This window comes from Pezoporus occidentalis, unplaced genomic scaffold (assembly GCF_034315485.1).
Source record: "Pezoporus occidentalis ecotype Australia unplaced genomic scaffold, CSIRO_AGI_Poc_V1 ctg40, whole genome shotgun sequence".
NCBI lineage: Eukaryota > Metazoa > Chordata > Aves > Psittaciformes > Psittacidae > Pezoporus > Pezoporus occidentalis.
The window spans coordinates 324,950-341,340 of record NW_026915725.1 but is presented as its reverse complement, the minus strand read 5'-3'; the positions used below and the strand labels follow the sequence as shown (position 1 = coordinate 341,340).

General features: G+C 38.0%; 1 protein-coding gene across 1 annotated transcript in view; it reads right to left on the bottom strand.

The window, feature by feature from the left end:
* The window catches only part of ODAD2 (outer dynein arm docking complex subunit 2), a 92,581-nt gene that overhangs the window by 45,721 nt on the left and 30,469 nt on the right, over positions 1–16,391 (bottom strand). The window contains 6 exon segments of the mRNA XM_062633541.1: positions 4,618–4,860; positions 9,866–10,020; positions 10,519–10,629; positions 12,013–12,249; positions 12,410–12,619; positions 12,896–13,042. Coding sequence (XP_062489525.1) covers positions 4,618–4,860; positions 9,866–10,020; positions 10,519–10,629; positions 12,013–12,249; positions 12,410–12,619; positions 12,896–13,042 — 1,103 coding nt within the window.

Genomic DNA, 16,391 nt, shown 5'->3' with positions numbered 1-16,391 from the left:
ACTATAAGTAACACAACAACACATAAACACTCAGAGTTAAGAAGCAAGAGGGCAGATCCTGAATTCTTGTGGCTCTATACATTAACAGAACAGAGGCATCTCCCAGTAGACCTGGACCAAGATGGCCAGCTGGCCTCTTCAGATCCAAAGCTCTGTGCCTTGTCATAGACTGCTCTTATTTGATCACTGATATATTTAGAAGAAGGTGTAGATTATTCTGCTCCTTCAAAATAACCAGGATTAGTTGTATTGGCAGTTAGAAATAGCTGGAGTGAAAGGGTGCTTCTATCATGTCCTCCTGTGCTGGTCAGATATTAGAGCACAGGTGAAGGGGTATGCAGCTGACATCACTTCTACAAAAAGGTAACTGGAAGGTGCTAAACATGGTATATACAAAAAAAAAGGTATATACAAAAAAAAAGGTATATACAAACCATCTTCCTGGTATTCTCACAGAACAGCTGATGTAAGGTGTACATAGAATATGTCTTATAGACAAATAATATTAACACAATAAAACCCATTTAGAGAGTTCTGTAATGTCTAGGTTACAGGGAATTAGTATTTGCTACTTGACCAGTGCAGATAATTTAACAAGATATTTTTTTAAGAACTTTTGCTGGTTGTTTACAATCAACAGTTGTTTAATAGACTTTTTACTTAATTTCATTTAAGAACCTTGATATCATGACACCACTGAATATCATGAGATCTCTGCATAAGACATGGGTCACAATTATAGAAATGTACTTCATCTTTTTATATATATCTGAAACTAGCAATGCTGTTAATCTGAAATAGTACTGATCTCTCAAATTCAAACTTAATATTGAACATTTCCAGTAGAAACTTTAACATGAATTTCTTAAACATACATACATACACACAGCCTAGCCATCTGTTTGTCATATCTATCATCTTTCTCTGTTACAATGTTATTTGCCAGAACTTTTGAGAACTTCAGTTTAATTGCCTGACAATTTAGACCACAAATACAAATGTAAATAAACAAAGTTATACTGACTGTATTGCGCTCACTGTAAGATTATAGGGTTTAATTCTGGCAGAATGTAATCTTGTCTTTTTCGAAACAACACTTTAGCATGTTTCTCAAAACTTTCACTAATCACTGTGGACTGATGTGATAAATAGTATTATATACCAATGGCTCAAACTCCATCTGTTTGGCTAAAATAATTGTACATTTTAGTTTTTAAGATTCTAAGCCCTTAATTTTGAATGCTAGAGATGAAGTCTACGGATTTTCCAATTAAAACAGCAAACGGTAATCTAGTGGCAGTTAAAGAATAAGCACGAGTTCTCTTAGTAAGAGAAAATGAGTAATGTAAAAAGTTCCTCAAAAAGACAAATGCACATAAAAGATGTATGCAGCAGCATCCCTGCCATTAGCTGTGCAGCAGACTTGAGTATGCAGAACAGCTTCATGCTGTCCACATAACAGTGAGGAAGTTCAGTCACATAGTTATGCTTTTTGTAAAATAAGTCAACTTAGTTTTTGCTGTGAGAGAAGCTGGATGCTGTTCTTTAATTTACATAGATCAATAGAGTCAATAAGAATCACTTAATGGCTTGAAGTTGCCCTAAAGTAAAGGTTTGGGGCAGAAAAGTAACATTATTGTAGCTTCCACTCAGTAGCTGTAGAAGTTAAAGTGTCAACTAGTAAACATGGCAGAGACAAAATACATAGACACAGAAGCTGTAGATCCACCTTTGCTGATCTACTCATCCCTCTTTGTCAGTGCAGGCTTTTTCCATAGAACATATGCTAAACGTACAGTATTTCTCTCAGAAGTTAACTGCACTGCTTCATAGAATGCTTCTCTTTTTTTTTTTTATTATCCATATTATTATGCTATTTCTTATCTTAATCCCATCATCTTCCTTACATACCCTCAAATCATTCACAGAAATTACATGAGCACCAGTCTCGGTCTGTCTGGTTTCCGCATATCTACTGCTGCAAGCATAACCACATTCAAAACAGAAGACTGCTCAGCTGAATATTTAGTCTGTAAGCCCAACTTTGTTAAACACACAGCTAATAAAATGTAAGAATATATCTGAAAACTCTCAATCCTTATGAGGGCTTGATACTCTCTTTAAATTTTCCTGCTTTGTGCTGTGTTTCTGCTACATATGAAAGTCAATGATAGCAGAATCCAGAAAAATCATCATAGCTTTCAGAATTTCTGTAGTGCTAATTTAAAAAAATAACTCTTTAAACAGTTCTTGTCTGTAACAGATGACAAAGAAAACAAGCCTCAAGACCCACCAGCCAAGTTTGTCAGGAGAGAAGCTAACAGTAGAGAACAGCTTATCTAGAAACCTTGAAGCCATTCGGAGGAATAAGTAATTATGAAATAAGTAATGTAATAGGGATCCAGCCAGATGAACCAGGAACACCAGAAACAGCAAAGTACCAACCTGCAATGGGAAGTTCTCATCACTCATCATTAAGTATCATGTATATACTTCAAGGCTACAAGTGGCCTGGCATTGCTTCTTTCTAGAAGACAATCTTGGCACATCACCACATCCTTGTTAAGATCTATCCTTTTGCTTAAGAACTTCAGAAAATGTTTACAGAATGAGAATGAACTCTGCAGTAGCTTTTAACAAGTCTACTTATTGTTTTAGTCCCAAATTCTGTAAATTCCATAAAACAGCCTATGTATCTTCCTGTCTTTGGTCACTGACTTCCCAAAAAGGAGAGTAGTTTGGATGAGGAGCTACAATTTCAATTTCCGTTGTACTGATCTGAGAGGAGGCGAAGGGAGAGGAATGGATGACCCCTTTTTTTTTTTTTGGGGGGGGGGAGGTGCTCTTAACTCTGAGAGGCAGAGCTCTCAACCAAGCAATCATTAAATATGTGAAAAGTGTCTGGTGTCAATGCCCTGGTGTCAAATGTTTTAATTAAGTATTGCTTTTAAATACCTTGCTGGATTGGTATCAAACTTATACACACCTGGATGAATCATGCCATGGGAAAAGACAGCAGCATTATCTCTTCTAGTACGACAAGTCTAACCAGCACAACAGAATCATAATCATAGAATCAATCAGGTTGGAAATGACCTTTAAGACCATCAAGTCCAACCATTCCCTCAGGTACATGTCACAGTCTTGCTAACAATAATAATTTTTATATAACAGTTTCTCTATAGTAATAAAGTATATTCTACTCTTGATCCAAGATCTTGTTAACTTGTCAATGTTTTAAAATATTTTTAAAAACATTTTAAAAGTTGAGAACCTTCAATAGAGAACTTTTTCAGATGAACCAAATCTGACATTTGATTCCTTTGTCCACTCTTTGTAAACTCTGTAAAATTTTGATTCAAACAACCTGTACTGTTTCTTTCTTAAAAACAAGATGGACTTTGTCCTATCACAATTTTAGCAACATGTTTTATTTTTTGTGCTTATACTGACCACATTCCAGTATGAAGGTATCCATACCGGATGCTACAAGTGACAGTCCTGAGTATTGGAGTATCTCTGAGGCTTGATAAATATAAATTTGTATTTATTGGCATTCAAATTTCTCAGTTGGTTCACAACACTAATTCTGTGAGGTTAATATAATACTCCAAAGGCTGATTTTTAGTAAGGTATGTCTTGAAAGTGATTTCATTTATTTATACTGTTACGCTACATGGATAACTGTTCACACAACCCATGTTTACAGTTGTGTACCATCTAGCCTTTTGCCACTGGGTGACAGCCAAAGCATGAAAACAAAAGCCTTATTCAGGAAAGGAATTCCCTGCGCTGCTATATGAATATCAAGTGAATTATGCAAATCAGAACAGGAGGAGCTTAATAAAACTCTCTTTCTGACCTTCCTGATGTACAGGGAGAGAAATATGCTGAGAATCTTGAAGAAAATATCCCTGTAAGGGAACAGTAAGCACAGTAAATGCCAACCTCAGCATTTATCTGAAACACTTAACTATAAAACTCAAGGATCTTTTTAATTTGCACAAATCTACATCAAAAAATGAAAGAAAGCACTGACCCTCTCAGTAAAAAGTGTGTCTTTTTCTTTGGTTTTGCACAGCAATAAGAGGGGTGGAAAGAGTACAAAGTCTGAGTTCATAAAAGGAATGATTGAAAGGGGAGAAACAGATAAAATACAAATAATACTCCAAAATTTTTAGAAGTATTTTTCATGACAGCAAATGTGCACACTTCCTTTTAGAATTACTTTCTCTAATTTAGGCTATTATTTATGATGTGAGAACAGATGTAAAAGGAGAAGGCAAAACAGGTATCTATTATATAGCACTTTAAAATGGTGCTCTGTGACTTTGAATTTTAACTTTAAGACAAATCAGTTTACTAAAGGTTTATCTGATTTTCCACAAAATGCAAAAGCTTTGCATTCTACATACTTCCTTTATTATTATTATTATTAAACATATAGCATATTTTACAGTAGAATGTAACTAACCCACACATCCCTGTGGAAAACAAAAAGTAAAGTCCTTTAAAATCGGATTTTAAATCAGATTAGGATGATTATATTTGTGCCAGAATAACTTTTTTTTTTTTTCCCCTTCAAAATTCAGAATACTATGAATATGAAAAGCTTACATCATACTTTCAGGTTCTGCTGCACAAGCTCCCACTGTTTTGGCGACATTCACAAGTAGTGCCTGATTGGTTCCAGTAAGTAACTTCACTAGACGTGGTATTCCCTCACATCTACGGATAGTACTTCGATTTACTGTCTCCTGGCAACATTCTCCCAGTGCTCCAACAATATTTACAAGAACTTCTTCAGGCTGATCAGTAAGCAGTCCTACCAAAGCTTCGATGACTTTATATTCCCGAAACCTAAAAAACAGCAATAAAACCAAAGTTGGTATTTTCAGTATGTTACTGTTACAAGTTTAATTTTATAATATAGTTTACATTGTACTCCATTATAATTGAAGTACAATGTTTAATTTCTGTATGTAAATTAGCTTGTTGAAGAAATCACAATGCAGATAAACTATTTCAGTTCTTGAAAGTGTGACATTATCATGGTTTAACCCCTGCTGGCAACTAAGCACCATACAGCTGCTTGCTCACACCTCCCCACAGTGGGATGGGGAAGAAAATCAGAAGGGTAAAACAGAGGAAACTTATGGGTTGAGATAAAGCAATAGATAAAGCAAAAGCTGTGCACAAAATCAAAATAAGGAATTAATTCACTACTTCTATCACAGACAGGTGATCAGCCATCTCCAGGAAAACAGGGCTCCATCACAAGTTCCTTGGGAAGACGAACACCATCACTCTGAAAAACCACCCTTCCACCCTTCCTTCTTATTCCCCCAGCCTTATGTAGTAAGAGATAACTCTTTGGTCAGTTGAAGTCAGCTGTCCTGGCTCTGTCCCCTCCCAGTTTCTTGTGTACACCTCTTTCGACCTGCTGGTCACACTCCTCTTGATGCAGCCCAGGAGACAGTTGCCTTTCTGGGCTGTGAGCGCACACTGAAGCCGGCTCATATTCAGTTTCTCATCAACCGACACCCCCAAGTCCTTCTCTGTGGAGATGCTCTGAATCTCTTCTCTGCCCAACCCGTAGCTGTGCCTGGGATTGCTCTGACCCAGGTGTAGGACCTTGCACTTGGCATGGTTAAACTTCATGAGGTTGGCATCAGCCCACCTCACAAGTGTGTCAAGGTCCCTCTGGATGGCATTCCTTCCCTCCAGCATAACAACCGAACCACACAGCTTGGTGTCATCGGCAAACTTGCTGAGGGCGCATTCAATGCCACTGTCCATGTCACTGACAAAGATGTTGAACAAGACCGGTCCCAACACTGATCCCTGAGGGACACCACTTGTTACTGGTCTCCAGCTGGACATTGAGCCATTGAACACAACACTTTGCGTGCGGCCATCCAGCCAGTTCTTTATCCACCGAGTGGTCCATCCATCAAATTGATGTCTCTCCAATTTGGAGACAAGGATGTCATGTGGGACAGTGTCGAATGCTTTGCACAAGTCCAGGTAGATGACATCAACTGCTCTACCCCTGCCCATCAGTTCTGTAGCCTCATCTTAGAAGGCCACCAAATTGGTCAGGCAGGATTTCCCCTTAGTGAAGCCATGCTGGCTGTCACCAAACACCTTGATGTTTTTCATATGCCTTAGCATGCCTTCCAGGAGAATCTGCTCCAAGATTTTGCCAGGCACAGAGGTGAGACTGACTGCTCTGTAGTTCCCTGGGTCTTCCATTTTCTCCTTCTTGAAAATGGGGGTTTTATTTCCCTTTTTCCAGTCATCAGGAACTTCACCTGACTGCCATGATTTCTCAAATATGATGGACAGTGGCTTAGCAAATTCATTCGCCAGCTTCTTCAGGACCTGCGGATGGATTTCATCTGGACCCATGGACTTGTGTGTGTTCAGGTTCTTAAGAAGGTCTTGAACCAGATCCTCTGCTACAGTGGGCCTAGGGTCTCCCATTCTCACAGTTCCTGCATCCGCCTTCCAAGACTTGGGTTGTGTGGTCAGAGCATTTGCCAGTGAAGACCAAGGCAAAGAAGTCATTCAGAACCTCAGCCTTCTCAAAATCCAGGGTAGCCAGCTCTCCTGATAGCTTCCGGAGGAGGCCTACATTGTCCCTAGTCTGTCTTTTATTTGCTATGTACTCATAGAAGCCCTTCCTCTTGTCTTTTACATCCGTTGCCAAACTTAATTCTAACTGGGCCTTAGCTTTCCTAACCTGGTCCCTAGCTTCCTGGACAATATTCCTGTATTCTTCCCAGGCTGCCTGTCCTTGCTTCCACCTTCTATAAGCCTCCTTTTTTCCTTTGAATTTTCCTCAGCAGCTCCTTATCCATCTGTGGAGGTCTCCTGGCCCTCCTGCTGCACTTCCTTCTAACTGGGATGCAACACTCCTGAGTTTGTAGCAGGCGATCCTTGAATATCAACCAAGAGTCTTGGGCCCCCCTGCCCTCTAGGGCTATATCCCATGGAACCTTACTAAGCAGGTTCCTGAAGAGACCAAAGTCTGCTCTTTTGAAGTCCAGGGCAGTGAGCTTGCTGCACGCTCTTCTCACTGTCTTGAGGATCAGGAATTCGACCACCTCATGATCGCTGCAACCATGGCTGCCCTGGAGCGTCAAATCACAGAATAGTTAGGGCTGGAAAGGATCTTAAGATCATTTAGTCCAAATGCCCCTCCTATGGGCAGGAACACCTCGCACTAAACCATGTTGCCCAAGGTTCTGTCCAGCCTGGCTTTGAGCACTGCCAGGGATGAAGCATTTACCACCTCCTTGGGCAACCTGTTCCAGTGCCTCACCACCCTCACAGTAAAGAACGTTTTCCTTATATCTAACCTGAACTTCCCCTGTTCTACTTTGAAGCCATTACCTCTTGTCCTACTGCTACAGTCCCTGATGAAGAGTTCCTCCCTGGGGGGGACTGTAGGTGCCCTTCAGATATTGGAAGGCTGTTATGAGATCACCACGCAGCCTTCGCTTCTCCTGGCTGAACAGCCCCAACAACCAGTTATACATGTGTCTTTTCTTTCATACAGAAGATACAATATTTTTTATATTTTGATGGCAGGACTAGAACTGCTTCAATAAAAGTTAATCTTTCCAATCTGGTTTATCAGTATAACTATTAGAGTAACTGAGGAATAAGGAACTGTCATTTTTTATCAACCAAGTCCATCCTTAGAGAGAAATTTTTCTGTTTGCTATAACTTGGAAATATCTCTTTTTTTCAAAAGAAAACATCAACAGCATGAAAAAAGAGTAGCAAAAAAAAAAACAATTTAAAACAATTAAAAAAAAATACTCTGATTTTCTCTGGCTACTTTATCTGTGTTACACATCCGCTGCTTCACAGAGGGAATGGTATGAGCTGGCTCTGCAATGGGCAGGCTATGCTCTGACAGAGCTGTTGGCTCGGGCCATCTTGTGTCCAGAAGCAGTACGGCCGCTTGCAAGCAAAGCAGAATCTGAGCTAGCTAGTCCAAGGCACCTGTACCAGCTCACTGATGAGTTGGAACATCTCAACAATGTACTTCAGGTATAGGAAATACCGTAGAGTAGTTTGAAGATACATGCATGAACCAGCAGGGTTTGATAGTTCTAGCTTCATGCCAGACTCAAGCTCATCCCTCTAAATCTACTTATGTGTTCTCATATTATCCTCTGTCCCTGTCCTGCAGTGCCCTCCCATCCTGAGTTTGGGTAGAGTTTACTGCTTCAGACTCAGCACTACATGATACATGCTCAAGCCTGGAGCTATGCCTGGGTAGTAACCTTTGTGGAGCTTCAAGTACTTGCCAAAGATGTATGAGAAGCCCAGCAAAAATCTGTTTGAATTTGGCAGAATTATTTGCTACAGCTATTTATTAGTATAATAAATAAAAAAGGCAGGGGTTCATTCTCTAGCCCTGAGGAGAATAAGCACAACAGAACATCCATATGTCTAAAATCTCTTACCCTCACAATTCAGGGTGGCCTCACCCATTCTGCCTAATGGAAACAAGCTGTTGCCTGCACTGTTCCCAAGAAGTGTCTGGGCACTGTCTGGAGGAGCACTTGCTGGCACCGGCCAAACTGTGTAAGGGACTGTCATAAAAAGTTAAACAGCATGGAGAAACATAACGTAGTGCCTTAACCCTGAAAGGTTTGACCCAATTTATTTTACTAGTACAGAGGGAGCCATTCAGTCTACCTCATCACTTACTGATCCAGAACCGGGATGTCTCCGTGCAGGTACCCAAAGCCCACAGAAAAGAATATATCATTCTGAAAAACAGGTTACTGTGCAATCAAGAATGCAAAAAGCAGCAGAGTATGTAAAGACCATGGCTTTGTATACCAACAGCTTGGGAACTCATTTGGAACAGGAAAAAGCCAGACTATAAACCTTTATTACTAGAATTTTTGTGATTTTTATCCATCAGTAATCTATCATATATGCTAGTCCAGCGCAGTACACTAAAATTAGGGCTGCAGAGAGAGGTTACCTTTTACTGATATGCACTCCAGCCTATGAATCTTACATCCGTCTGTACAAAGCAGCATAACTTCAGCAGGAAACCTAGCATATATTCCAGTGAAGCAGGTTGGTCGCTTTTATTTTTTAAGTATGGTGAATGAATATGATACATCAATTTTAGATGAGAAGACTGAGAACTCTCAATCATTAAGTGGTTCCATGAAAGGCAGAGGGTGATAACTCCTGCTGTCACATTCTCAGATAATCACTCAGGACCCTGATGCTGAGAGGTTGTAGGTACCTACAATAGACTCTCATCAGTTAATTCCACTCATTTGCAAGTTGGGTGTACAGGTTGAGATACTTTTCTGAGACCTTCTGTAGTCAAGGAGAGAGGTGTCTGGGCTAATTATCTTAGATTACAGTATATATTTCTAAAGTAGATGAACCTAATGTGTATTAGATATCTACCCTAGAATGGGATAATTTGCTCTATCTCTATTGACATAAAACGTGAACTCTAAGTGTGCTAGCTACTCTCTCTACCATGCAGCAGCAGTCCTGGTTTGTAAACTACAGAGAGAGTGGGGATATGAGATACATCTATGTATTAAACATTTAGTATGTGCTAGTACTCCTCCTGACTCAGTGTCCTATATCTTAACTGAGGCACCAATTGTCCCCATTGACTCTTAAGATGCTAGGAACTTAATGCTGTCTATCTCCACAGTACTCTGATGAGGTCAGGTGGCACTATGAAACCAGAGCTGAAAGCCTAACATATTTTAAAGTATGTTTTTGAAGAGTCATGACATAACAATTTTGAAAACTACAGAGGCCCATAAAATCAAAACATAATAATGTAAAATTAAATTCTTACTTTGCCACATTTTCTTCACTGATTGCACATTTCCAGATTGCTCCTGTCACAGCTGCTAAAAGTTGTTTGTTTTCAGAGTTAGCAAGCAGAACAGACAGTGGCTGTAGACCTCCATGCTGTCTAACCAGGTCACGTGTTTCTTTATCTTCTGCACACTGTACAAGAAATATATATACAATGTGAAATGTTAAAATTATTTCTTCAAAAGCTAGGTGTATTATGTTGCAACTAGTAAAAGCTAATACAGAAGAAAACATAAATATTATATTAAAGTATCTGAATATGCTAACAACTGACCAAGAGAATTTGACAGCAACTGTTCCTATATATGCAGCAGTCCTTATACTGTCACATTGTCCCCCTTGTGAGCAAAAAATCCATTAAAAAAATAAAGCAGCTCTTTGCACTGTATGCCCTACCTCTCTCCATTGCTACCTGTGCAATTTAGGGCTTGTACACAAGAAGAGCAATTAGGAATTTAATTACAATATTAAACATGCAGCTAAAATATTCTCATGAATTATCCAAAGACCATCAACATTTTTATAAACACATTAGAGAAATAGTAAAACCAGAAATATTAAAATGGACAACCACATGAAAACAAAGGGCTAATCGTGGAACTGATCTACTGATTATAACAACAAAATTACCTTAAATATGGCACTTGCACAATGCATCTGAAGCTCCACATGTTCACTACTCAGATTTTTCACAAGGTACTCAATCATTCCTTCTGTCTTAATTGCAAGTCTGTAAGTTGGCTAAAAAGGTAAACTGCATCTTTAAATCCTGAATATTAACAGTTAATAATACTAGTCACAGTAATAATACAGTGCTACAATTCTAGGCTTTGATATTGAGAAGCCTTGGACTATATTTTCAGCACAAGTCATCTGCATTGCTTTGAAAATAACTATTCTATTCTCTAAGTTAATCAAATACATAAATTCTCTGCAGTGCTCAAATCACATTTATAACCAGGCGCTGCAATGCTGATTTTGTACCCACCTGGCTTAAACAGAATTCAGTATATTCTGAAAGGTGTCCAGACTCCCTGCTCACAGCCAAGGAAGAAAAAGATGCTTCAAAATGGGATCATGAAATACCCACTCCCTTCAACAGGTGTATTACTAGAACAAGGTTAGAAAACTGTTCTGAGAATTAATTTTTTTCATGACCTTTTCTTCCAAATTTTAAACCACAGGCATTGTAACAGGGGACCATTATTTAAGAGAGGGAAAACATTTGTGTAAGAAAGAGATCCATTTAGTGTTATTTCCAAATTCAGCCAAATAAGAAATCTCAAAAACTTCTCCTTCTCAATACAGACTTACTGAAACTAAAATCTATCAGGTTGCTGTCTCATGGAGCATGCATAAACCTGTGCAGTTTCAGGAAGCTAATTTTGAAAATACGAAGTGTTTTAAAATGTAAAATCTTTTGAAAAGTCATGCCTTCCATGTTTAAAATTCATCAAGAGAACTTATGTATAATTTTTACCTTAATGTCAAGTAAGAGTCCAGAAAAAGAAAAATAACCACTCATCTTATGTGGCAATGGTACAAACTACTTGCATTCAAATTTAAAAACTGAATATACTCAGACCTGTGAAACCTGCCAAGGCAATCTGTAAAAAAATCACATATATTGCTTTCTTCTTTTTGCAATTGGTCAGACGTCATCTTACCCAATTCACAAGGCCATTGAAAACCATACTGTCCTGCACTGCATTGGATCTTTTTGGCCACACCTGCAGGTTAGCTTTGCAGAATTCAAATGTACTGATTAACCAGAATATAGCATCTTAAGTTGCCAAACTTGTCAAGTATGACAAAAAAAAAACCCAAACAAACAAAAAAAAAACAACCCCAAAACAAAACAAAAAAAAAGCAGCAGAAAAATAAAGCTGGTTAAGGATTTCATTTCCTTATGTTTTCTTTCACAAAGAACTCCCAGCCTTTTAAATAAAAAAAAGTTGTTGTCTTTACTTCATTACAAGCTGTGACTTTCTCAAAGCACTTTGGTCACACAAAGCATCAACTTCCAGATGGGTAATTGCCCTGGTTTAAGTCAAAAGCATGCTTCCTTTTAGTAGCCAACTGTTTTAATGTTTAGAAATAACGCAGCTCCATGTGTTTACTTACCGTTGAGGCACATTCTTGTAGCGTCCCCACTACTGGAGTTAAGATGTTTGCATGTGAACATTTGAGCCATCTAGCTAATAATGGAATGCCACCAGCTTTATGGATTGCTGCTTTGTTTTTGGTGGTTTTGCTGCAGCTCCAGAGTGCCAAAGCTCCACAACGTGCCATTTCACTATCTTTTGCTTGGTATGGTATTAGACTGGTTGATCCCACTGCATCACAATCCAACAGCCCAACCTAAAAAACCCAATTTTTTAATTATCTACAGGAAAGTTTGATATTATACTGCTTTTTAATTCTGGTAAAGACTACCACAAGAATCATGTATACAACACCACACATTTTTTTGAACAAAAAAGTGCATATGAAAAGGGTATAAATTTTAATGTCTGCTTACCAGTCTCTTGATTCCTCCATGCTGCCTAACTGTCCTTTGTGCTCGCTTAAATCTAGCAACATTAGCAATTGTTTCAGCTGCCAGACATTTTAGTTCTCTATCCGGAGAGTCCAATATTTTCACCATAATCTCTAAGCCCCCAAGATCTGCAATTGCATGTCTGATCAGGGTATTTTGACTAATTTCCTTCAGGATTTTTAATGAACCGATCTAAATAATGGAAAATAACAAGTTAAACATTATTTAAGTATACACAAACAGAAAAGTTATTTAAAATTATGGGCTATCTAAAATATTTTATCTGTGAAATTGAATCAGAAGAAAGAAACTGAAAGTTAAAGAAACAGATTTTCTTTTTTAATCCTTTAAATCAAGAAAATACAGAAATAAGAAATCCATTTTCTTTATACTATATAACTTTGGAAATTGAAAAAATATTCTAAGAGAAAAGACATATCCATTGCTCTATTTGACAAAGCTACTTACCTGACATTTAATTTCTTCCGTATCAAGCAAATTAATTAACACTTCAAGACATCCAATGTCTCTGATGGCCATCTGACAAGTTTCTTGAGCCAGATTGAAATCTTTCATCGAACACAGCGCAATCACAGTAGCTGTTGGATTACCTCCCTAAAATAAACAAATAAACAAATGAGTAAAACACATTTAATATAAAACATAGTCTATTCAACAGTACTAGTTAAACTACTACTAAATAAGAAACATGTTAGAGCATTTCAGTTCTATGGTGTTAAGTAACACAGACTTGATAGGAAATAGAATTACTGGCTTTAAGATGACAGAGGGGAGATTTAGGCTAGATATTAGGGAAAAGTTCTTCACTGAAAGTGTGGTGAGACACTGGCACAGGTTGCCCAGAGAAGCTGTGGCTGCGCCATATGTGGAAGCGCTCACAGCCAGGAGGATGGGGCTTTGAGCAACCTTGTCTAGTGGAAGTTATCCCTGCCCATGGCTGGGAGTTGGAACTAGATGATACTTCGGGTACCTTCCAACCGAAACTATTCTATGATTCTATGATTATGTCTGGAAATGGCACAAAGATTGGAGAAAGAATAGCACGGTGTGACAAATAACTAATACGGCTTGCTGTGAACAGTCTAGTAAATTAGGCAGTCAAGTATTGTGAGTTTTCTAAGAGTGTCTTGCAGATAGCAAAAGAACACACAATGAATATACAGACATTTTAGAGAAGCTACTTGCATTCTTTGCATTGGTATTCACTCTGGAAGAAACCAAAGTGATTCCAATGTGTATCTTCTATTGTGGACATGTCAGAGGATTTTTCTGAAACTGAAGCCACTGTAGGAAATTTTTATTAAAAAACTCTGACATTGTGAAGAGTAACAAACTGCCATTATTAGACAGTATTCAACTGAGTTTTAAAGGAAATGGTAAAATAGTTGATTCAGTAAAAGTGGCATTTACCCTTTCACTTCAAATTGCCCTGTTGCCAATGTCCTGGGAAACAAAAAATGTGATGTCAACTTTGAAAACAGTTCAAGGGTTATCCAAGGCCTTTTAGCAAATATCTGTGCTGGACAAATTGGTAGATTGTAATAAAGAATTAGCAGACATCTGTCTAAATATGATATTCTTGAAACAATATGAGAGTCACCATGGATCTGTTATCAGATCCTTTCAAAATTTACCAAGCTAGTTGATACGCCTAACTGAACTCCATAAGGATTTTTACAAAGCTCCTCCCTGATAGCTTTTAAGGAGAATAAGCCACAATGTTATAAGAGGAAAAGTCATTGCATGGATTGAAAAGAATGACTAAAGAGTTAGAAACTGAGGATAGGAGCAAAAACTCAGTTCAATAAAGGGATACAAGTTAGTGGAGTTCCATGGATCTATGTTGAAGTTACACAATTCAACACACTTATAAACACCCTGAAAGACTGGTTATGTGATCAAGCTTATTGATATTATGATTCAGGCCCAGCTGTGACAAACTGCTGAAGAACTTGCCCCCCTAAGAGGGCAATAAAACAGCACATGAGAAATGATGCACATCAGAAAAAATTATCTTAACTCCATAGATGAAATCATACTTTTTCAGCTGTCCATTAAAAATTAGAAATGATATCCTGAAGTTAGGGTAGACGGAAATAAAACCAATATGGAATATTAGGAAAAAAATAGTGAACAGATAATGTCAGTATATGACAGAAGAAATTGGGGGTTCACATATACCTTAAAAAGTTCATGTAGTTCTGCAGCCCCAGTTTCAGTAAGGTTACTATAGCACTGGAAAACTTTCAAAGAGCAGAAAAGATAATCCAAATATTTTCAGTCTAGAAGACAGATGCCTAAAAGGGTATGACAGAGGTCTACAGTGTCAGGGATGGCACTGAGCATGACAGGCAGGGATTGACTGTCCAATGTCTCTTTAAATACAGATATAATATCTTTTAATAATGAGGTATAGTAGGATTGAGGTTGAAAATATGAAAAAGGACTTGGTTCTTTAAATGAGGTAACAGACTAGTAGAACTAGTTGCAAAAGGATTCTGCATGAAAGTTAAAAGTTTTCACCGACGGTCAGTAAAAACTTAGGTATCTCATTCAGTTTTCAACTCCCTGAGCTAAGAACAAGTGGCAGCTTGGAGAGTATTAGAAAGTAATTAGAAAGTAGCAGAAAGTTGTGTGTTCTTACTTCACCCTGAGCATTCATTTAGGGTCCTGGGTTTCTTCTGCCTTGGTAGAATATGAACAGTGTTTCACACTACTGTAAGTTACGCAGTCAAGTCTCCCACATTTGTGGAAATCAGAAGGCAGGTAATCTGGAGTGCAAAAGATGAGCTTTAACCACAGAAGACTTCCATCCTGATCACTCTGTCACACTTCCTGCTGCAGTCAGGTTACTGGGATACGTTATCTTTTGATGCGCCCAATACAGTTTCTTTTATGTCTAATTTAAAGGTCATACACTTAGAAATAATGAAAACAGGATATAGCTCAATGTAGAAGTTCTATCCTGGAAACCAGAGCATATAAAAAGACTTAGGATGCTGAATATGAACTTGAAATTACAATGTAACACTTGATTAAAAGATGAATTTTGGGATGTATAATTCAAAGTACTGGATAGGAACACAGGTATTATCTCTTTTTAGGCACTTGTGCAACTACTACTGAAATTCTGTGTAGAAAATTCCTTTATACCATTCTAGAAGGAAAGTGAAAATATGGAGATTATTCAGAAAAGAGAAATAAAACTTATTTTTAGCCTGGAAAATTGTTGCATTAAGACAAATATGAGAAGCACTGTTTAGATTATTAAAAAGAAATTAAGGTATGATTTATTCATAATGAATAAATAAATCCATGAGGATAGGCACGTGATCACAGAGAGCTCTACAGTCTAGCACAGATGTTTGCTGATGTGAAGTTAAAGGTACTAAAATTTAGATGAGTAGTAAAGAGCTAGCTTTCTATTGTGTGCTTAATTATTCTTTGGAATAAATTACATAGAGTGATAAGATTTCCAGCAGTGGAAATTTTTCAGTCAAGACTGGAAGTTTTTCTAAAAGATGAGCTCTATTTCAGTCAGAGCTACTAGACTAAAAGCAAGAAAAAGATCAAAGAATACACCCTATGGTATGCAGAAAGTTAAACCACATGATAACAATGGATCCTTTTGAAGCTGTAGTATAGATTTCCTATTAATCAAATTGGGGATGAACCCAGCTGCACAGAAATTAAAAGGGCTGTGCTACCATGTAGCTACAACAGAAGCTGGAGTGCATGAGCAATGCCAACTGGTGCTAATGTGGAAGTTACAACTTCGAGCACCTAGTAAATCAAACTACAATATCCACCTCCCACATGCCTCTGGAATTCCAGGGAAGCTTTGGCTCCCATCCTAAGCCCATCTCTTTCAAATTACAGTTCTGAAACTGTAAAAAACTTTGAGACAATCCTTTCCAGAGGAAAGTATTTTGCTGAATTGTAC